This window comes from Artemia sp. Qi Xiang Cuo, chromosome 16 (genome assembly GCF_049724085.1).
Source record: "Artemia sp. Qi Xiang Cuo chromosome 16, ASM4972408v1, whole genome shotgun sequence".
NCBI lineage: Eukaryota > Metazoa > Arthropoda > Branchiopoda > Anostraca > Artemiidae > Artemia > Artemia sp. Qi Xiang Cuo.
Genome location: NC_142809.1, coordinates 7,429,793 through 7,453,042, shown reverse-complemented (window position 1 = coordinate 7,453,042; position 23,250 = coordinate 7,429,793). Strand labels below are relative to the sequence as shown.

The 23,250-nt window shown below is 34.6% G+C and overlaps 2 protein-coding genes across 2 annotated transcripts in view; both read left to right on the top strand.

The window, feature by feature from the left end:
• caly (ubiquitin carboxyl-terminal hydrolase calypso) overlaps positions 1-2,030 on the top strand; it is a 143,564-nt gene extending 141,534 nt beyond the window's left edge. The window contains exon 9 of the mRNA XM_089102737.1: positions 1,877-2,030. Within this exon, the coding sequence (XP_088958863.1) occupies positions 1,877-1,967 (91 nt within the window). The 3' untranslated portion in view covers positions 1,968-2,030. The remainder of the gene's footprint in view (positions 1-1,876) is intronic.
• A 5,949-nt stretch (positions 2,031-7,979) lies between these two features.
• Positions 7,980-23,250, top strand: part of LOC148942519 (NPC intracellular cholesterol transporter 1-like) — a 230,048-nt gene continuing 214,777 nt past the window's right edge. The window contains exon 1 of the mRNA XM_089102181.1: positions 7,980-8,078. The gene's annotated coding sequence lies outside the window, so the exon portion shown is untranslated. The remainder of the gene's footprint in view (positions 8,079-23,250) is intronic.

Here is a 23,250-nt window from a genome sequence, read left to right as displayed (position 1 = left end):
AAATATTTTTACAATATTTTGAATATTATTTCAAAAATATTCAATAATAAAAATATTCAATAAATATTTCAATTTTGCATAACATAACCTTTTAGGAACATAAAAATAAGGGCTCTAAAGTCATTATTTTTAATTTATAATTACTTTTTATTATATTTTGATATTTCGTTTTATTTATTCTAATGATATTGTACTACTATCTATATAATTGCAATGTGCTAAGTTCTAAAAATTATTATATTAGCATGTTTACAACTATACGGCTCAACATATGCTTAGCCAGGACAGAACCTATTGAATTGAGGGTGAGGGGGCTGGGACAATGGGGGGTGGGGGCTGGGCTGAGAAAATGTTGGTTTTCAGGAATGACTTCAATAAAAGAAGTAGAAACATTCCAAAGGACACGGGAGAAAGTGGAAAATGCTATTATTTATATAAAGGCGGCTATATTCTAATAAATACTGTAAAGATTTTTTTTTTAATGAACTTTTTTACTGCATTTTTAATATCCGGTTTACAATTTTTGTCTCAGAGTAGGCATAGACCACATTTTATATAATTAGCAATATGATCTTTCCCTATCTCACCCATTATAAAAACCCGGACCGAGGTGCGAGTGCTCCAGAGAACCTATAAACATAAGCGGCATTAGATCTTTTCACGGGTAGACAAAGAATAATCACCTACGGAACAAGTACTGACAAAACCACTTGGCTGGCTCAACCAATAAGTGGACAATAAGTGCACAAATAAGGGGGAGGAGCTTTTTGTTCGCACCGAGAATGAAGAGCCAGAAATCATCTGCGGTAAACTTACTGGATAATTATATAAACTGTGGCATAGACAGAGAAAAAACCTATGCTAGTGACCCTAGTCACTTCCAGATTGGTTGATGTGCAACTGCGGCCTCACCGGAGGTGCCAATTTGTGAAAATGTAAGAGGGTCGTGGAAGGAGCTTGGGGAAATATATTCTTTAAAATTTTGTCGTTTTCTTAATTTTTGAATGGAAACACGAAAAAAAGTCAATTAAATAAAGAAGAGAGATATTTTTCAAAATCTAAAGGGGGCCTATTGCTTCCCCCCTCAACCTACCCAGCTCCAATTGGCGTTCCTGGCCTTACTTCTCTGACGATGAGAACGAACAATAGCTAACTAGACTGGTGATCCATTTTTTGCTTGGTCTTTCTAAACAATTAACACATTACCACTTTTTTCTTCTTTTTTTCGTGCTTTATTTTTCTTGGGGTCGTTTTGTGACATCTTGTTTTGACTATAAGTAATTCATTTTCACGAATTTTTTCAGCAAATATTTTAGGGACTAAGATGAAATTATTGCATAATCAGATTTTCTAGTGGAATCAAATGAAACTAAAGTTGATTATTTCTTTTTTGTAAAATGCAACTTTCTTTTGTACTAACACCAAAATCAACTTTGGTCTACAGTTTTAGTTCTTGCCAGTTTCTTTTTTAAACTACAGATTAAAAAGTTAATTTTAACCACAGAGCTCACAGTTTTTTCAGTCATTTTTTCAGGAATCGTTTATGTAACAATAAATTTACAACTAAAACATCTTCAACATAGTCTCCCCCATAATGCTCAGGAAGGAACAGTGGGGAGAAAAAAGATCAAATCTTCCACCTCAAAAATCTCCAAAATCTAAAGCTAAGCAGGAAAGTACCGAATAATTTCAAACCAATAATTCAATAAAACTCAACCAACCATGCTCAAACAAATATCCAAACCCATTCCAGAGATATTAACAAATTAGAAATGTGTTGAGTGGTTTTAATTTGGAAATGCTTTCTATTCAAAAAGTATTTCATTCTGGAAAAAAATACTCAAATCGTTATTGATATTCCGTTCTATATTCACAGGCTATCGCCCAATGACGCCAATGAAGGGAAGAAGATATCAAAGAAAGTACTTCCGAAAAGCAAAAAAACTAAACCAATAGGAAAAGGATAGTTGATTAGCTCTAATGTTTTGTAAAATTTGCCCATTTTTTTCTCATTACAATTCTATGCTTTTCGTTTATTATATTAAAACCGTGTTACGAAAATATCGAAATTACAGTGGTATTTATTTTAGTCTTTTTTACTAAAATAGTGACGAAGACCAAACTGGCTTTCCATAACAAACAGCAAAAGCACGAAGAACAATAGGGAAATCTTTTTGCAAGACAGTGCAGATAATGTGAATGAATATTTCGGCCCTATCTCCAAGGGCCGTCCTCAGCAAGACAAAGATATATAAAAGAAAAAAGACACACAACAACATGCGACCAATAAAACCAAAAATAAAAAAATTTTCTGAGCAGTCCTAGCATCCTTACTTCAGCGAAGTTCAACCAGGACTGATAAAAAGTAAGTTAAAACAAGGCGATTCAATGAGATGAAAGAAAAATAATTTAAAAACACGTTCTTATTGCTAATCCAGCCTTTTCATCTCATTGAATCGCCTTGTTTTAACTTACTGCTTATCAGTCCTGGTTGAACTTCGCTGAAGTAAGGATGCTAGGACTGCTCAGAAAATTTTTTTATTTTTGGTTTTATTGGTCGCATGTTGTTGTCTGTCTTTTTTCTTTTATATATTTTTGTCTTGCTGAGGACGGCCCTTGGACATAGGGCCGAAATATTCATTCACATTATCTGCACTGTCTTGCAAAAAGATTTCCCTATTGTTCTTCGTGCTTTTGTTGTTTGTTCATTTTTTACTCTGATTACCCTTAAATGTGGCTAAGTTTTAACGCTAAGCTATATATGGAAATCTTATGAAGAGTGAGAACTGGCGCTAGTGTCGAATAGAAAAGTGACTACTTCCTTCTAATATTTGAAGATTTTGCGCCTTTTGCCTACCCTAACCTACTACATAGTTTTCTCTCCAGGTACTTTTAAAAGTAGGAGAGGGTGAAGGCAGCACAATTTTTTCGCTAGTAGATCTACCAGCTCAGTGCAGAGTTGCCACTGCTAGTTGGGCTACCTGAAAATGTAACTATCTGATTATTAGTTGGAATTTAGTCGGTTTTCGATGTTTATCCCTCCCTCAGACAAATAAAGTTTTCTGGCTCGTCTATGCTAGATTTGCTACAAATTACCGGGCTTGCGTAATGTTTAGCTATGATCATGATGCATATCCCAGGGGTGCTAGTTAATCCCTGGCAAGTTGATCTAAGCCGACATGACGAGTGATAAGGTCAGTTTTGTGCTAATTTAATAAGCTGTTGTAATTAATTATAATTATCTCTCTTGAAAGCAGGGTAGAACAGCTTTATAACCCATGGCTGGTGGTGGTTTTATGGGGATGGAGGCGGCACTTGCCCCCGCGCAGAAATTTTAGGGGCGCAAAATTTCAAATGAATAATTTAACGACTATCATGATTTTGTAATATTCGAAATTTTATTTTTATTAAAACAAAGTAGAGGGCGCAGTTGTCAGTAAGTATAAGCAAATTGAATCCAACATTTTCATTTTTCCTATATCTTAATCACCAGTCCCTGAAAATGAAAGTAAGTAGTAATAAAAGTAAAATATTGCGATCATTTAGATCCCTTTTCAGTTATTCCAAGAACTTAAAGACCTGAAGAATGTATTTCAACACCGACGCATTTCCTTAAAGAAACCTATAGATGTGTTAAAACTAACTGCGCAATGCGGAGATAAAGGTGTCTTCGCAAACGTAAGAGTTTCCTATCAAATATTATTAGCGATGTCAGTGTCAGTGGCCAGTAATGAGAGGTCGTTTACATTAGATCGTCTAGAGCAAGGGATTGCGCAAAGGGCGTCTACGAAACTTTGCCAGATATCACCGAGCTGCAACCCTGATGTCCTCCCACTGTGGTTGAAGAAACATGTCCCCTTTACTCAGATCCTGTTCATACTGCCGTTGCAAGGTACGTCTTGGACGACCTGTTGCGCGTTTCTTTAGGGTACTACTCATAAAATGTACATGGGAGTCGATCCTCTGGCATGCGAAGGACATGGCCAAGATACATCCATCTTCTACGTTTCAAAAGGTCAGTAAATAATAGTTGACCGGTTTTCTGGCAAACTCCTATGGTCGTGACCTTTTCTTGTCACGATGTGTTCAGTATTCTTCTAAGGTACATGTTTTTAAATTCTAGGACGCACATCTCCAGTTGGAGATTTAGTTTTTAGCATTCACTTGCATATAGGAGAATACATATCACATTGCTACTCATGAGGCAGAGCTTCAAGCGCATAGAGCATTCCCTACTGCGCCAGATTGGTTTCAACTTGATAAAAGCCGATGCTCGATTGCTTTGTCTTTGCATTTCAGTGTCAACAGAGAGTCAGATGTGGCTCTGCTCTGTGCTGTGAGAATTCTTCATCAGTTGTTGGCCCTTCTATTATTCTTCGCAGGTCAAGCAGCTGGACCTGACTATGATCACATAAATCAAGAAGAAGCCATCTAGGTTCAGTCCCACCAATGTGACCCATTTACCAAGGCTCATCCATATTTTCTGGCATTTTTTTAAATGATAAATATATTGAACGTGGATTTTCAGAGCGCAGCACGGCAGATCAGCACCCTTCTGATAGATGTTCAGAGGACATTTCGAAGCATCAAGGGACGTTCTGGTAATAAAGATACCATGAACAGCTACTACCGTTGAGAATCTTTTATTAACATGTTTTTTCAGATGTGGTCATCCCCAGCAAATTTAGCGATTTGGGTTCAGTTGCATGGGGTTAAATTAAATAGAGGATGAGTTGCATTGAGATTGAATTCGATTAGGGTTGGTTCAATCGTGGCAGAGGTGAATGGGGGTCGTTGGCACCAATATATATAGTACATGATACCAGTTTACTTTTTGTGACCGAAAACGCGTCCACTAGGCGTACATAAGAAGTTTTTCTCAGCTGAAGCACCTTTAAGGGGCGTTTGTTTTGTTTTGTTTTTTAATTCAATGTTATACAGTCAACCAATCCAGAACTAGACTTTAAGATAAACAGAACTCCTTATTTTATTTAAGCAAGAAAATTAATCTCTTTACAGTGTATCTGGCTCTGCTATGATAACTCAACCGCCAGCCCCCCAAACACCAAAAGAAGAATTAAAAGAAATAAAATAAATCCTTTAGGTTATTTTAAACCCTGTATTCTACGTGTATTTTGCAATATAGGCAGAATATTCCAGAATCCCTTCTTTTCTCTATTCTTTTTATTTGTCTTAACTTCCTTTTGACTGCTTTAGCTATTGAATGTGGTGGGATATCTGAAGGGGCAATTTCCATCGTGGTAAATACGCCAGATCCCCACACATCACTGTTTTCAAATATCTAAAGAGAACTACGACGTCTTTATTGACAAACTCGATCCTGCATGCAAATAGTGCCTTTTAATTTAGTTCTACATCCGCATGAACTTTCCAAAACGCCCTCAACACTTCCTAAGAGTTTCACCTTAATACCCTTAACCTTTTTTTCAAGATCAAACATGCCCTCCTTTCCAAATAACAAAACCTATATAAAAACAGTGGGCCACTCTCAGAACTTAGAGCCCTTGCCCCAAGGGCTGTGATGGGTATGTTATCACCGGTTGTATAGTTATTGGACCTTTCAACCATATAAAAGAAAATGGCTATCTCAAATTTTGATCGGATGTCTTTGGACGGAGGACCGCTAAAAGAGCATTTGAGGGAGGATGGTAGCTCTCCAGTCACGTTTGACTCTTAAAAAGACACTAGAACTATCAATTTCTAATTGAATGAGCCCACTTCCAAAATCTCTAAGACCATTAGCTCGATATAATTACCCCTGGGGAAAAATAAATAAACAAGGCATGGGTTCATTTCGCAGTGCTACCTAGATATCGATGAAAGATAATATTGATAGGTTACATTCTTAGTTTAGAGTAAACAGCCTTAAGATTAAGGCTGGTAAAGGTCAAAGGTAAGTCAAATTTTGTCATTTTTTCCCGATCTTCTTTTTTTTGTAAGAAATTATAACTCGTTTGTGAGTTTTAAAGCGGGTTTTATTGATTAAAGAGAATTTGTGTAAATATATTTTGTTTTCTGTACATTGCAAATAACTCTATGGCCTTTAGAATGTATAGGGGGTGGTAGCCCTGCTTCTTTTTGTAGTAATTTCTCATTGTTTTAAGTTTGACTGGATTATTCATTTTATTTATGTTCGTTTTAGAATCCATTGATTCATTTATAGCAGAATCTTTTAACTTTATATCTGAGGTGATTAATTATTTTAATTCTTATTCGTTTTGGCTTTCATTTTTTCATTAATTGTGATTTTGTTTTCTTAAAAATGAGTTAATATAGGACTATATTTCTGATCGTATCAGATTTTAATATGGCTCCCTACTTATTTTTGAAGGGTTTTTTTTGAAAAAATGTTTTTAATTAAAAACCAAAAAAATTCAAAGTTATACCTTAACCCATCAATTTCTTTGCATTTGTGCATTGATTGAATGTATTTATAGGTACAATTCCATGAAGTTGCAGGCATATTTTTGTGAAAGGATGATTGTGATACTTGGTAGGGGTCTATATTGTGCTAATTAATTCCAAATAAATATAACTAGACATTTGCTTATGCGATTATTACGATTGCGGAAGATTGTAAGGCGGTTTTATGATTTCAAATTGTTTGCGAAATTCACAAAGGAAGCACTCAATTCCCGGAATTATGGATTCGAGGCTAGCTGATGCAAAAATGTACTTCAAAGGTAACTTTTCAATGAAAATGTTTCCTGTATAGTGAAGATGGTAGTTTTAAAAATATTCGCTGAAGGAATATTCTATGGGGGGGGGGGCACCAATTCTTGAAAGAAAGGAAAATAGTTACGTTAATCATGGATGAATAGTTAAAATAATCATGGATAGTGTTCTTCTCTATTTTGTAATTCAGTTTTCTACTTTTTTTATTTATTATTTTGGAACTCATGAACACCCGCCAGAAAAGGGGACAAACCAAGCATTTTCCACCCATTGAAAACCAACAAAATTTGAAAGAAATCTTCTAGAAAAAACCTCAGATATGCCCTTTTGTTACGGGTATGGGGGTATAAAACGGAAGCCGCTTGCGGCGTTTAGTATCACGAACGACTTTCTTTTGAAGATGAACTAATTAACGCTGGTTATAACAACACAAGAGACGTGCCGTGAATTTCTTTCCCTAGTAGTAATGTAGCAACTTTGACTGGCCTGACCAGCTTTGCCAACTACGTACAATTGTACTTTTTTAGATACAATTTAGAGGTCTTGGTATTATGCGGTATAAATGGAATTTTTTGGAGCAAAACAATTCATCCGGTACATCTGGTACACTAAAACTCTCAGACTCAGACTCGGAAATCTGTTCAAGTTTTAGTTTATCGAAAATTTTTTTATTGTTCTGGCAAATTTTAGCATGGTCTTTAAGTGGTACAAAGTAATATCTCGCAGCATAATTTTGGTTGAAAACTTGGTACAGTTTATTTCAAAGCGTAGGTAACGCTGGGCATGAGAAACGATTTAAAAGAACAAGATTTTCTTTCAATTTTAGGAACGGGATTAAAAAAATTAAAACAATTAAGAGACATCTTAAAATGTAGTCATTGTTTTTCTAGTTATCAATAAGGTTGTTACAAATCAATATCTCGTGACACAATTTTAATGGGAATGCTAAGACTTTTATTTCAAAGCGCCGACAACGCTGAGCCATAGAAGCGATCTAAGAGAAAACAAAATAAATTTTATCTAATTTATAACAGTAGGTAATTCAAAAACAAATAAAACAATAACTTACAAAAATAAAACAATAGGGGTTTTACATACCCCTTCAGAATTGAAAACCTATTCAGGTTTTGGTTTATCGAAAATTCTCTTCTTGTTATGGCGAACTTCAATCTTTTGTTAAGTGGTGCAAATTAATATCTTGTAGCACTATCTTAGTCGGGAAATTATTTATCTTGAATTTTTGGCAACGCTGAGCCTTACCAGCAGTTTAGAAGAAAGAGAAAAGAAAGTTTTCTCTAATTTTAGAACAGTAGCCTAATAAAAAAAATAGACCAACACAAACATCTTAGAAGCTGGCCATTGTTTTTCTAGTCAACTTTAAGGTTGTTAAAGCCAAAGATTTGTTTATCTATTTCCTAGAGTGATAAAGATTCTCAGCATTAGGCTAGCCTACTGGGTGTCATATTTTGTCTAGCCATAGGCCTAACAGGTCATTAGGCCTAGATGTCAATATTCATGCATTGTGACTCAGTTAACTAATAAGAGGGTAAAATTCTACTTTAGTTACTTTTGGCTATCTTGGAAAGGGGTTGGGTTAGGAAAATGAAACTTTCAGGGATGGATCTGGCCTACATGCTAAGGTATATCCCAGGAAGGTACTTTGAAGTACCTACCTCCACTCCTACCCCCTCTATATAATGGTAAATTACTCCACATTACTAGTTGTTTTAGCTCACATCCTATATTGCTATCATAATTATAAATCACTGCTTACCTTAAACAACTTCAACTTCTAACCTTGTTCATTAAAATATATTCCAAAATCCTATTTTCATTTAACAGTTCGTTCCTTTAACTTATTTACTATCTAGCTGACATTGCTTATGGAACCAATTTGTGATGTCACAACTTTGCTTATCATAACCCCTTTAACAGTAGTATGCAGGTGCCATGGGGTAGGAGGCAACTCTGTGTTGATAAGCCATTTAAACTTTATTAATTAGGGAAAGGATTTGACAAGAGATAGAACAGTAAAAAAAATTCAAATTGTTTTTAGAGGACAAATTATGTTATGAGAAGATGTTTTTATTTTTATAGGTCCATGTGCTCATGAAGCTTTTTAAATATTTCTGAAGCACTAATTGATAGAGTGCTAAAAATATCAGAATTGATTTTAGAAGACAAGTTATGTCATGGGAAGCTGTTTTTGAAATCCCCTTCCCCCCAAACTCAAAATTTTCTAAAATTCTGCTCTAGAAGCTTTTTAAAATATTTCCAAAGCACTAATAGATAGCGCTCTAAAACATCAGAATCAACTTTAGAGGCCAAATTAATTCTACAATAATTCTACAATAATCCCCCCTCCCCAAAACTAAAAAATTTCAAAAATTCTACTTTTGAAGCTTTTAAAATATTTCTAAAGCACTAATAGATAGAGTGCTAAAAGCATCAGAATTGACTTCAGAGGACACGTTATATCACAGGAAGAGGTTTTTAAAATCCCCCTTCCCCCCCCAAACTCAAAATTTTCTAAAATTCTACCTTAGAAGCTTTTTTAATATTTCTAAAGCACTAATTGATAGAGGGCTACAAACACCAGAATTGTCTTTAGAAGACAAGTTACGTCATGGGAAGATATTTTTGAAGTTCCCCATCCCCAAAACTTAAAAATTTCTAAAATTCTAGTTAAGAAGCTTTTTAAATAGTTATAAATCACTAATAGATAGAGTGCTACAAATATCAGAATTGACTTTAGAGGACAAATTATGTTATGGGAAGATGTTTTGAAATCCCACTTCCCCCCAAACTCAAAAATTTCACTTTTGAAGCTTTTTAAATATTTCTAAAGTGCTAAGACATAGAGTGCTACAAACATCAGAATCAACTTTAGAGGACAAATTATGATGGGAAGATGTTCCTGAAATCCCCCTTCCCCCCAAACTCAAAATTTTCCAAAATTCTACTTTCGAAGCTTTTTTAAATATTTTTAAAGAACTAAGACATAGAGCACTACAAACATCAGAATTGACTTGGGAAGAATTGACATAGAGGACAATTTATGTCATGGGAAGGTGTTTTTGAAATCCCCCTTCCCCCCAAACTCAAAATTTTCTGAAATTCTACTCTGGAAGCTTTTTAAATACTTCCAAAGCACTAACATATAGCACGCTAAACACATCAGAATCAACATTAGAGGCCAAATTAATTCTACAATAATTCCCCCTTCCCACCAAACTCAAAATTTTTTTGAAATCCACATTCACCACAAACTCAAAATTTTCCAAACTTCTACTTTAGAAGCTTTTTTAAATATTTCTAAAGTGCTAAGACATCGAGCACTACAAACATCAAAATTGACTTTAGAGGACAAGTTATGTCATGGGAAGCTGTTTTTGAAATCCCCCTTCCCCCCAAACTCAAAATTTTCTAAAATTCTGCTCTAGAAGCTTTTTAAAATATTTCCAAAGCACTAATAGATAGCGCGCTAAAACATCAGAATCAACTTTAGAGGCCAAATTAATTCTACAATAATTCCCCCTGCCCCCCAAACTCAAATGTTTTTTGTAATCCCCCTTTGCCCCCAGCTCAATATTTTCCAAAATTCTAGTTTAGAATGCTTTTTTAAATATTTCTTAAGTGCCAAGACATAGAGCACTACAAATATCAGAATTGACTCTAGAGGACAATTTATGTCATGGGAAGATGTTTTTGAATTCTCTCTTTGCCCCAAACTCAAAATTTTCCAAAATTCTACTTTAGAAGCTTTTTTAAAAAATTTTGAAAGCACTAAGACATAGAGTGCTACAAACATAAGAATCGACTTTAGAGGACAATTTATGTCATGGGAAGATGTTTTTGAAATCCCCCTTTGCCCCAAACTCAAAATTTTCCAAAATTCTATGTTAGAAGCTTTTTTAAATATTTCTAAAGCACTAAGACATAGAGCGCTACAAACATCAGAATTGACTTTAGAAGCAAGTTATGTCATGGGAAGATGTTTTTGAAATCCCCATTTGCCCCAAACTCAAAATTTTCAAAAATTTTAATTTTGAAGTTTTTTAAATATTTCTGAAGCACTAATAGATAGAGTGCTAAAAGCATCAGAATCGACTTCAGAGGACACGTTATATCACAGGAAGAGGTTTTTAAAATCCCCCTTCCCCCCAAACTCAAAATTTTCTAAAGTGCCAAGACATAGAGCACAATAAACATCGGAATTGACTTTAGAGGACAATTTATGTCATGGGTAGATGTTTTTGAATTCCCCCTTTGCCCCAAACTCAAAATTTTCCAAAATTCTAATTTAGAAGCTTTTTTAAAAATTTGTAAAGCACTAAGACATAGAGTGCTACAAACATCAGAATCGACTTTAGAGGACAATTTATGTCATGGAAAGATGTTTTTGAAATCCCCCTTTGCCCCAAACTCAAAATTCTACTTTAGAAGCTTTTTAAATATTTCTAAAGCCCTAAGACATAGAGCGCTACAAACATCAGAATCGACTTTAGAGGACAAGTTATGTCATGGGAAGATGTTTTTGAAATCCCCCTTCCCTGCAAACTCAAAATTTTCAAAAATTCTAATTTTGAAGCTTTTAAAATATTTCTGAAGCACTAATAGATAGAGTGCTAAAAGCCTCAGAATTAACTTCAGAGGACACTCTATGTCAAGGGAAGATGCTTTTAAAATCCCCCTTCCCCCCAAACTCAAAATTTTCTAAAATTCTACCTTATAAGCTTTTTAAATATTTCTAAAGCACTAATTGATAGAGGGCTACAAACATCAGAATTGACTTTAGAAGACAAGTTATGTCATGGGAAGATGTTTTTGTAACCCCCCTCCCCAAAACTCAAAAATGTCTAAAATTCTACTTAAGAAGCTTTTTAAATATTTCTAAAGCACTAATAGATAGATTTCTAAAATATCAGAATCGACTTCAGAGGACAAATTATGTTATGGGAAGATGTTTTTGAAATCCCCCTTCCCCCAAACTAAAAATTTTACTTTAGAAGTTTTTTTTTAAATATTTATAAAGCGCTAAGACATAGAGCTCTACAAACATCAGAATCAACTTTAAAGGGCAAATTATATTATGGGAAGATGTTTTTGAAATCCCCCTTCCCCCCAAACTCAAAATTATCTAAAATTCTGATCTAGGAGCTTTTTAAATATTTCCAAAGCACTAATAGATAGCGCGCTAAAAACATCAGAATCGACTTTAGAGGCCAAATTAATTCTACAATAATTCCCCCTTCCCCCCAAGCTCAAATTTTTTTGAAATCCCCCTTTGCCCCAAACTCAAAATTTTCCAAAATTCTACTTTAGAAGCTTTTTTAAATATTTCTAAAGTGCCAAGACATAGAGCACAATAAACATCTGAATTGACTTTAGAGGACAATTTATGTCATGGGAAGATGTTTTTGAATTCTCCCTTTGCCCCAAACTCAAAATTTTCCAAAATTCTACTTTAGAAGCTTTTTAAATATTTCTAAAGCGCTAAGACATAGAGCGCTACAAACATCGGAATTGACTTTAGAGGACAAGTTATGTCATGGGAAGATGTTTTTTAAATCCCCCTTCCCCCCAAACTCAAAATTTTCAAAAATTCTACTTTTGAAGCTTTTAAAATTTTTCTAAAGAACTAATAGATAGAGTGCTAAAAGCATCAGAATCGACTTCAGTGGACACGTTATATCACAGGAAGAGGTTTTTAAAATCCCCCTTCCCCCCCCCCAAACTCAAAATTTTCTAAAATTCTACTTTAGAAGCTTTTTAAATATTTCTAAAGCACTAATTGATAGAGGGCTACAAACATCAGAATTGACTTTAGAAGACAAGTTATGTCATGGGAAGATGTTTTTGTAATCCCCCCGCCCCAAAACTCAAAAATGTCTAAAATTCTACTTAAGAAGCTTTTTAAATATTTATAAAGCACTAATAGATAGATTTCTAAAATATCAGAATCGACTTCAGAGGACAAATTATGTTATGGGAAGATGTTTTTGAAATCCCCCTTCCCCCAAACTCAAAATTTTACTTTAGAAGTTTTTTTTAAGTATTTCTAAAGCGCTAAGACATAGAGCTCTACGAACATCAGAATCAACTTTAGAGGGCAAATAATGTTATGGGAAGATGTTTTTGAAATCCCCCTTCCCCCAAACTCAAAATTTTCTAAAATTCTGCTCTAGAAGCGTTTTAAATATTTCCAAAGCACTAATAGATAGCGCGCTGAAAACATCAGAATCGAGTTTAGAGGCCAAATTAATGCTACAATAATTCCCCCTTCCCCCCAAACTCAAATGTTTTGAAATCCCCCTTCACCCCAAACTCAAAATTTTACAAAATTCTACTTTAGAAGCTTTTTTAGATATTTCTAAAGCGCCAAGACATAGAGCGCTACAAACATCAAAATCGACTTTAGAGGACAATTTATGTCATGGGAAGATGTTTTTGAAATCCCCCTTTGCCCCAAACTAAAAATTTGCCAAAATTCCACTTTAGAAGCTTTTTTAAATATTTGTAAAGCGCCAAGACATAGAGCGCTACAAACATCAGAATCGACTTCAGAGGACACGTTATATCATGGGAAGAGGTTTTTCAATCTCTTCCCCCCCAAACTCAAAATTTTCTAAAATTCTACTTTAGGAGCTTTTTTAATATTTCTAAAGCTCTAATTGATAGGGGCCTACAAACAGCAGAATTGACTTTAGAAGACAAGTTATGTCATGGGAAGATATTTTTGAAATCCCCCCTCCCCAAAACTCAAAAATGTCTAAAATTCTACTTAAGAAGCTTTTTAAATATTTCTAAAGCACTAATAGATAGAGCGCTACAAACATAAGAATCAAGTTTAGAGGACAAGTTATATCATGAGAAGATGTTTTTGAAATCGCCCTTCCCCCCAAACTCAAAATTTTCTAAAATTCTGCTCTAGAAGCTTTTTAAGTATTTCCAAAGCACTAATAGATAGCGCGCTAAAAACATCAGAATCGACTTTAGAGCCCAAATTAATTCTACAATAATTCCCCCTTCCCCCAAAACTCAATTTTTTTTTTAAATCCCCTTTCACCCCAAACTCAAAATTTTCCAATATTCTACTTTAAAAGCCTTTTTAAATATTTCTAAAGCGCCAAGACATAGAGCACTACAAACATCAGAATCGACTTTAGAGTAAAAATAATGTCATGGGAAGATATTTTTAAATCACCCTTCGCACCAAACTCAAAATTTTCCAAAATTCTTTTTTAGAAGCTTTTTTAAATATTTATAAAGCACTAAGACATAGAGCACTACAAACATCAGAATCAACTTTAGAGGACAAGTTGTGTCATGGGAAGATGTTTTTGAAATCCCCCTTCCCCCCATACTCAAACTTTTCTAAAATTGTACTCCAGAAGCTTTTTAAATATTTCCAAAGCACTAACAAATAGCGCGGTAAAAACATCAGAATCGACTTTAGAGGCCAAATTAATTCTACAGTAATTCCCCCTTCCCCCCAAACTCAAATTTTTTTTGAAATCCCCTTTCACCCCAAACTAAAAATTTTCCAAAATTCTACTTTAGAAGCTTTTTTAGATATTTCTAAAGCGCGAAGACATAGATCGCTACAAACATCAGAATCGACTTTAGAGGACAATTTATGTCATGGGAAGATGTTTTTGAAATCCCCCTTTGCCCCAAACTCAAAATTTTCAAAAATTCTACTTTAGAAGCTTTTTTAAATATTTGTAAAGCACTAAGACATAGAGCGCTACAAACATCAGAATCGACTTTAGAGGACAATTTATGTCATGGGAAGATATTTTGTAAATCCCCCTTTGCCCCAAACTCAAAATTTTCCAAAATTCTACTTTAGAAGCTTTTTAAATATTTCTAAAGCACTAAGACATAGAGCGCTACAAACATCAGAATCGACTTTAGAGGCCAAATTAATTCTACAATAATTCCCCCTTCCCCCCAAACTCAAATTTTTTTTTGAAATTCCCATTCGCCCCAAACTCAAAATTTTCCAAAATTCTACTTTAAGCTTTTTTAAATATTTCTAAAGCGCCAAGACATAGAGCGCTACAAACACCAGAATCGACTTTAGAGGACAATTTATGTCATGGGAAATTGTTTTTGAAATTTCCTTTGCCCCAAACTCAAAATTTTCCAAATTTCTACTTTAGAAGCTTTTTTAAATATTTGTAAAGCGCTAAGACATAGAGCACTACAAACGTCAGAATCAACTTCCGAGGACACATTATATCACGGGAAGAGGTTTTTAAAATCCACCTTCCCCCCAAACTCAAAATTTCTAAAATTCTACTTTAGAAGCTTTTTAAATATTTCTAAAGCACTAATTGATAGAGGGCTACAAACATCAGAATTGACTTTAGAAGACAAGTAATGTCATGGGAAGATGTTTTTGAAATCCCGCCTCCCCAAAACTCAAAAATGTCTAAAATTCTACTTAAGAAGTTTTTCAAATATTTTTAAAGCACTAATAGATAGAGCGCTACAAATATCAGAACCAACTTCAGAGGACAAATTATGTTATGTGAAGATGTTTTTGAAAATCTCCCTTCCCCCCAAACTTAAAATTTTCCAAAATTTTACTTTAGAAGCTTTTTTAAATATTTCTAAAGCGCTAAGACATAGAGCGTTACAAACATCAGAATCGACTTTAGAGGACAATTTATGTCATGGGAAGATGTTTTTGAAATCCCTCTTTACCCCAAACTCAAAATTTTCCAAAATTCTACTTTAAAGGCTTTTTAAATATTTCTAAAGTGCTAAGACGTAGAAGCACTACAAATGTCAGAATCAACTTCCGAGGAGACGTTATATCACGGGAAGAGGTTTTTAAAATCCCCCTTCCCCCAAAACTAAAAATTTTCAAAAATTATACTTTAGAAACTTTTTAAATATTTCTAAAGCACTAATTGATAGAGGGCTACAAACATCAGAATTGACTTTAGAAGACAAGTTATGTCATGGGAAGATGTTTTTGAAATCCCGCCTCCCCAAAACTCAAAATGTCTAAAATTCTACTTAAGAAGTTTTTCAAATATTTTTAAAGCACTAATAGATAGAGCGCTACAAATATCAGAACCAACTTCAGAGGACAAATTATGTTATGTGAAGATGTTTTGGAAATCCCCCTTCCCCCCAAACTCAAAATTTTCCAAAATTTTACCTTAGAAGCTTTTTTAAATATTTGTAAAGCTCTAAGAAATAGAGCGCTACAAACATCTGAATCAACTTTAGAGGACAATTTTTGTCATGGTAAGATGCTTTTGAAATCCCCCTTCACCCCAAACTTAAAATTTTCCAAAATTCTACTTTAAAAGCTTTTTTAAATATTTCTAAAGCGCTAAGACATAGAGCGCTACAAACATCAGAATCGACTTCCGAGGATACGTTATATCACGGGAAGAGGTTTTTAAAATCTACCTTCCCCCCCAACTCAAAATTTTCTGAAATTCTACTTTAGAAACTTTTTAAATATTTCTAAAGCACTAATTGATAGAGGGCTACAAACATCAGAATTGACTTTAGAAGACAAGTTATGTCATGGGAAGATGTTTTTGAAATCCCGCCTCCCCAAAACTCAAAAATGTCTAAAATTCTACTTAAGAAGTTTTTCAAATATTTTTAAAGCACTAATAGATAGAGCGCTACAAATATCAGAACCAACTTCAGAGGACAAATTATGTTATGTGAAGATGTTTTTGAAAATCCCCCTTCCCCCCAAACTTAAAATTTTCCAAAATTTTACCTTAGAAGCTTTTTTAAATATTTGTAAAGCGCTAAGACATAGAGCGCTACAAACATCAGAATCGACTTTAGAGGACAATTTTTGTCATGGGAAGATGCTTTTGAAATCCCCCTTTACCCCAAACTTAAAATTTTCCAAAATTCTACTTTAAAAGGTTTTTAAATATTTCTAAAGCACTAATAGATAGAGCGATAAAAGCATCATAATCGACTTTAGAGGACAACTTACGTCATGGTAAGATGTTCTTAAAATCACCTTTCCCCCCGAACTCAAAATTTCTAAAATTTTACTTTAGAGGGTTTTAAAATATTTATAGAGGATTAATAAACAGAGTGCTAAAAGCATCAGAATCGACTTAAGATGAAACGTTATATCACGGAAAGAGTTTTTTAAAATCCCCCTTCACCCCATACTCAAAATTTTCTGAAATTCTATCTTCGAACCTTTTTAAATATTTCTAAAACACTAATAGATAGAGCGCTACAAACATCACAATCAACTTTACAGGCCAGATTATGTTATGAGAAGATATTCTTGAAATCCCCCTTACCCCCAAACTCAAAATTTTCTAAAATTCTACTCTAGAAGCTTTTTCAATATTTCCGAAGCACTAATAGATAGCGCGCTAAAAACATCAGAATCGACTTTAGAGGCCAAATTACTTCTACAATAATTCCCCCTTCCCCCCAAACTCAAAATTCTCCAAAATTCTACTTTAGAAGCTTTTTTAAATATTTCTAAAGCGCTAAGACATAGAGCACTACAAACATCAGAATTGACTTTAGAGGATAAGTTATGTCTTGGGAAGATGTTTTTGAAATCCCCCTTTGCCCCAAACTCAAAATTTTCAAAATTTCTACTCTAGAAGCTTTTTAAATATTTCTAAGGCACTAATAGATAGCGCGCTACAAACATCAGAATCGACTTTAGAGGCCAAATTAATTCTACAATAATTTCCCCTTCCCTCCAAACTCAAAATTTTTTTGAAATCCCCCTTCGCCCCAAACTCGAAATTTTCCTAAATTCCACTTTAGAAGCTTTTTTAAATATTTCCAAAGCGCTAAGACATAGAGCGCTACAAACATCAGAATCAACTTCAGAGGACAAGTTATGTCATGGGAAGAAGGTTTTGAAATACCCATTACCCATTGAAATTTTGACAAAACAACATTTACCTTAATTTTCAGTTATCAGTTTCTTTTTCTCTGGCTTTTGTTCTGAAAACGCAATTTCAGTTATTAGAGCAGAATTTTAAGCCATATCAATGTTACAAGTTATGTCATAGGAAGATGTTTTTGAAATACCCATTACCTATTGAAATTTTGACAAAACAACATTTTACCTTAATTTTCGGTTATCAGTTTCTTTTTCTCTGGCTTTAGTTCTGAAAACGCAATTTCAGTTATTCGAGCAGAATTTTAAGCCATATCAATGTTACAAGTTATGTCATGGAAAGATGTTTTTGAAATACCCATTACCCATTGAAATTTTGACAAAACAACATTTTACCTTAACTTTCAGTTATCAGTTTCTTTTTCTCTGGCTTTAGTTCTGAAAATCATTTGAGCAGAATTTTAAGCCATATCAATGTTTTATTTCCAAAATTTAGGTAGTGTATTTGCATATATTTAAAACCTTATAAGTTGGGATTGAGCAAAGTTTTGAAGCTGAAATAATTTTGTTGTACTTCATTTAAACAGAAGATCTATTTTGCAAGGTTCCATTGCTATAACTCACAGATTTTTAAAGGTCATTCAAAGTTTTTGAAATCCTCCTTACCATTCATCCCATTCCCCCTTCATACTCTAATCTGGTTGATAATTTGAAATTTGAAAAGCCTTATTTTCCACGGGGGTATTTTTTTCTGGGGGTGGGGAGGGTATTTCCCAAGGGGGGGGGGTGCTTTCAGCGGGGAGGTATTTTCCGGGGGGGGATTTTCCGGTGGGTATTCGCCAAGAACCACAAATTTGATGGTATGAGTTTTATTAAAATCTTTGACTTTTAGGGGCCCTTTTACGAAACTCAGACAAATTTTTTAGATAGGCAAATTATCAACCAGATTTTAGAGTATGATTCCGGTGCAACATGTTGGAACGAAATGGTCAGCTTAGATTAGTATAAGCAGGGGCACCGCGAGCAGGTTGCTGACCACCGCCCCCGCCTTCCCCCTCCTATCAAATCCCCTTGCAGCTAACCTTTTCACCCTCGAAAGAAAATTTTTATATAAGTTCCAGCATTTTTAACATATTTTAAATCGCGGATGTAAAAAAGAAAAGCAAAGTTTTTCAGCATCTTATGATTAAGCTATTTGAAAATCTTTTGTATGGTTACCCAACTCAAAATGTTAAGGGGTTCCCCAAAAAAAAAATCAAAACGAATATAGATTATTCGGTACTTGTGCATTATAAATAACCCACCGCTATAGACTGTACAAGGAAACCAGACAAACGGGTATTTGTTAGACAAATAAACCAGACAAACGGGTATTTGTTAGACAAAGACATAAAACATAATAACTGAAATTGCGTTTTCAGAACTAAAGCCAGAGAAAAAGAAACTGATAACTGAAAATTAGGATAGAAATTCATCGGCAACTGGGCGAAATGTATGGCAACGACGTAATGAATGAAAGTTTAGTGCGAAAATGGTGCATCCGGTTTAAAAATGGCCGAACCAACGAGCATGATGAAGAGAGGAGTGGACGCCCGAGCATTGTGACAGACGATCTCGCCAAAGTTGATAAGAGGATTCGTGGGACTCGTTCAAATGGGAGATTTTCCCACATCCACCCTACAGTCCCGACCTAACACAGAATGATTTTCACTTTTTCCCGAAGATGAAGAACTGGCTAGCGACACAGCGGTTTGATGACGACGACGAGCTCCGAGCGTGCGTCACTTAGTGGCTGAGATCGCAGGCGGCGGATTTCTATGATGAAGAAATTTCGAAGCCTCTCCACCACTACGATAAGTGCCTTAATTTCTTTTTCTCTGGCTTTAGTTCTAAAACTGCAATTCCTGTTATTTGAGTAGAATTTTAATCCCTATCAATGTTTCTTTTTCAAAATTTAGGAAATGTATTTACATATCTTTAAAACCTTATAGCCTAAATTAGGTTTGAGCAAAGTTGGGAAGCCGAAAACAATCTCGTTTTACTCCATTTAAGCAGATGATCTATTTTGCAAGGTTTCACTTTTATAACACACAGATTTTTAAAGGTCATCAATGGTCCAGGACCCTCTAGAGAGAAAAGGAGTGGTTGTAGGTACTTCAAAATACCTCCCTGGGACATACTTTGGCCTGTAGACCCATCCCTGAAAGTTTCATTTTCCTAACCTAACCCCTTTCCAAGATAGCTAAAAGTAGCTAAAGTAGAATTGTACCTAATATACATATGTTAGGGTATGTATTTGATTATTAGGCTTGGGCACACATAGACTGAATTTTAGGGGGGGGGGGCTTACCTGGTCTAATTGGAACTTTCAGTGCTGTGTAATTGAAATTTCAAGACAAAATATCATAGGCAGCAAGATAGCACTGCCTAAGTAAAGAGCAATGTGGGCGCAATATATTGTTTTTTTTTTTAGAGTAGGGTACTTCTTATAGAAAGAAATATCATAGGAACTTCAAAAGAGCTCACTTCCCCAAACACATCAAATCAAAATTTTGAGATAGTTATTTTTTCAGTGTAGTTTTAGGGTCTGGAGATTATGACTTTGAGAATGACAACCCCCCCCCCCACAACCCTCAGGGCAAGGGTTGTGAGCTATGCCCTGTGGGGATATAAGGTTTTTTTTATAGAAAGGTTTGTTGTATAAACCTCAGAGGGGGGTCGTTTGATTGGTAATCAGAAGTTCTACTGGCCTTTTTAGCAGTCAAAAATGATTGGAGGTCATCCAGCCTCCCCCCCCCTCCACACACTAATCATTTCATTAAACACATTCAATTGTAATTTTTTAGGTAGCCATTTTGTTCAGTGTAGTTAAAAGGTCCAGAAATTATGTCTTTGAGGATACCCCCCCCCCCCATATAGCCATCAGGTCAAGGCTTGAAGTTACGCCCTGGGGGCATATAAGGTTATTATAGAAATGGTGGTCGTATAAACTTCAAAGAGGGCTCATTGGATTGGTAATCAAAAGTTATAGTGCTCTTTTTAAGAGTCAAAGTGATCAGAAGGCAAATAGCCCCCCTCCCACACACATGCCATATTTTCAAAAAATGCATCTGATAAAATTTTTAGATGACCATTTGTTGTCATAGAAACCTCAAAAAGGGCTCAGTCAGTTGGTAATTGAAAGGGCTAGTTCCTTCTTTAATACTCAAAAGTGATTGGAGGGCACACACCCCCCCCCCATGCCCATCATTTCCCCAAACACTTCCAGTCAAAATTTCAAGATAGTTATTTTGTTTGATGTAGTTTAAAAGTCCAGGAATTATGTCTTTGAGGATGAGAACCCCCTCCAGTCCTCAGGGCAGGGGTTGTAAGGTATGCCCCAAGGGAATTTAAGGTTTTTATGGAAACAATGGTCATATAAACTTCAGAGAGGGCTATTGGATTGGAAATTGGAAGTTGGAGAGCCATTTTTAAGAGTCAAATTTATCAGAGGGCAGCTATATCCCCCATGTCATATTTTCCCCCAATGCATCCAATATAAATTTTAAGATAGCTATTTGTTCAAAAATAGTCCAAAGATCTCATAACACTGCCTTTGGGTTTCACACAACCCCCCAAAGTATGCGGATAAGGGTTTTAAGTTATGCCCCAGGGGGAATTTAAGGTTTTTATGAAGAGGTGGTCTTGTGAACTTTAGAGGAGGCTTATTTGATTGGAAATGCATAGTTCTAGTTCCATTTTAAGAGTCAAGTGTGATGGATAGAAAATGCCCCCCCTCTCCCTGATATCCTCTTTTCCCCAAACACATTCAATTAAAATTGTGAGACAGCCATTTTGTAGGCAAAAAAGAAAATAACAATGCCTTCAGTAATCAAATATAAGAAATATTTAGGCAGACATTGAACTAAGTCAAAACAAACTGTGAGCATGTGAACTTTCAAAAAAGTGACAAAGCAATATCTCAAGAACAATTAATATTATTAAGCTAGATCTTAAAGAGTAAGTTGTGGGGGGTTTTGAACTAGCCAGAAGGCACTATGTGTATACATTTAATACTACAACTACAGTTACTGTAACTTATGATGCTAAGAGTATTAAAGGTGAAACTTCTAGGAAGTGTTTAGGGGGCATTCCAATTAAATGAAAAAACTGTATACATGCAGGTTTTCAAAAAGGCATATAAGCAATATCATAGGCAGCGCCACTCTATAATAACTAGAAATACCATTGAAAAATTTAAAGAAGCTAATTCAATTCAAAATTGAAAGTTCTATGGTCCATTCTAAGAGTAAAAAGAGACTGGAGGGCAATCAGGGCAATCTCTCAAGCTGATTATTTCCCAAACATATCTAGTCAAAATTTTGAGACAACTATTTTGTTCAGCATAGAAGAACAGTCCAGCAACTATGTCTTTAGGGATATTGGGTATGTCAGACCACCACAATTATGCCAAACTATGGATTCTTTATAGAAAAAAACGAAAAGATATAAATATTATATTTTTTTTATGAAAATAACTTTGTCAATAAAAAACGAACAGTAATTCAACTTAAAAAAACTTTTTCCACGGAACAATTTTTTCAAAGAAAAGTAGAGCTCCATTAAGCCAAAAATGGACAGAAATGAAGTCAAGTAATCGTCCAAGTGTAAAACTACCACAAATCACTATTAATAAATAAATGAAACTTAAAATGAACAGAAATTAGAATAAACAGCTGAGTCAAACTCAAAACCAGCAAAAACTAACATTAGTTGGGCTCATAACCCCCATGTCTTCTGACCAGAACATAATTTGCACTTTACTGAAAACAAAATATGTTTAAATGTTTTCACTTTTTTTACTTAAATAAGTAAAAAACTTTTTACACACTTTTTATTTTAAGGTATAAATATCAGTATAGGTAAATTAAACTGACAATCCATGGTAATGTTAATTTTTGCTCGTTTTGAGTTTGACTTGCCTATTTATTATAATTTCTGTTTGTTTTTAGTTTCATTTAATTGTTGATAGTGAATTGTGGTAGTTTTACGCTTGGAAGATAATTTGATTTTGTTTCTGCCCATTTTTGGCTTAATAGAGCTCTTTACTTTTCTTTGAAAACTTATTCTGTGGAAAGTTTATTAAATTAATGCAAATATAAGACACTGTCATTCAGCCGGGGGGGGGGGGCATGTTGTTAGGGAAATTTGTGTTTTTTAAATTAGCCTAGCCTATAGTGTTCTCTTCTGAAGAGTAGTAAGAAATATACTGAGACTGGGTAATATTATAATAATTCAAGGCTATTTTAGTATATGGCTTCTTCTAAAGGGAATGTGCTAAAGCAGTGTTCACATGCATGTCTAGCTAAAATCCCATGTCTAGACATGTGGCCAGACTTCAATGTCTAGGCAGCAACTATTCATAAGGAAAATTTGTTGATTAGCTAAAATTAGAAATATAGTTTCAAATAGATTACAGTTGTTACTTCTAGCCAATCAAGAGAGCTTATGCAGGCAAAACTTTCAAAAATAGGGATTACAAAAATTGTAATCCCTATTTTTACTATCACAAGATAATGGATTAGATAAGCCAAACAATTGCCCTAGTGTGCTTCACTATTATGTCTAATGTTGCATATTTGCCTAAAATGAAAAAAACAATTAATGAGAAAACAAAAATACCTAAAATTTCAGTTTAAAAA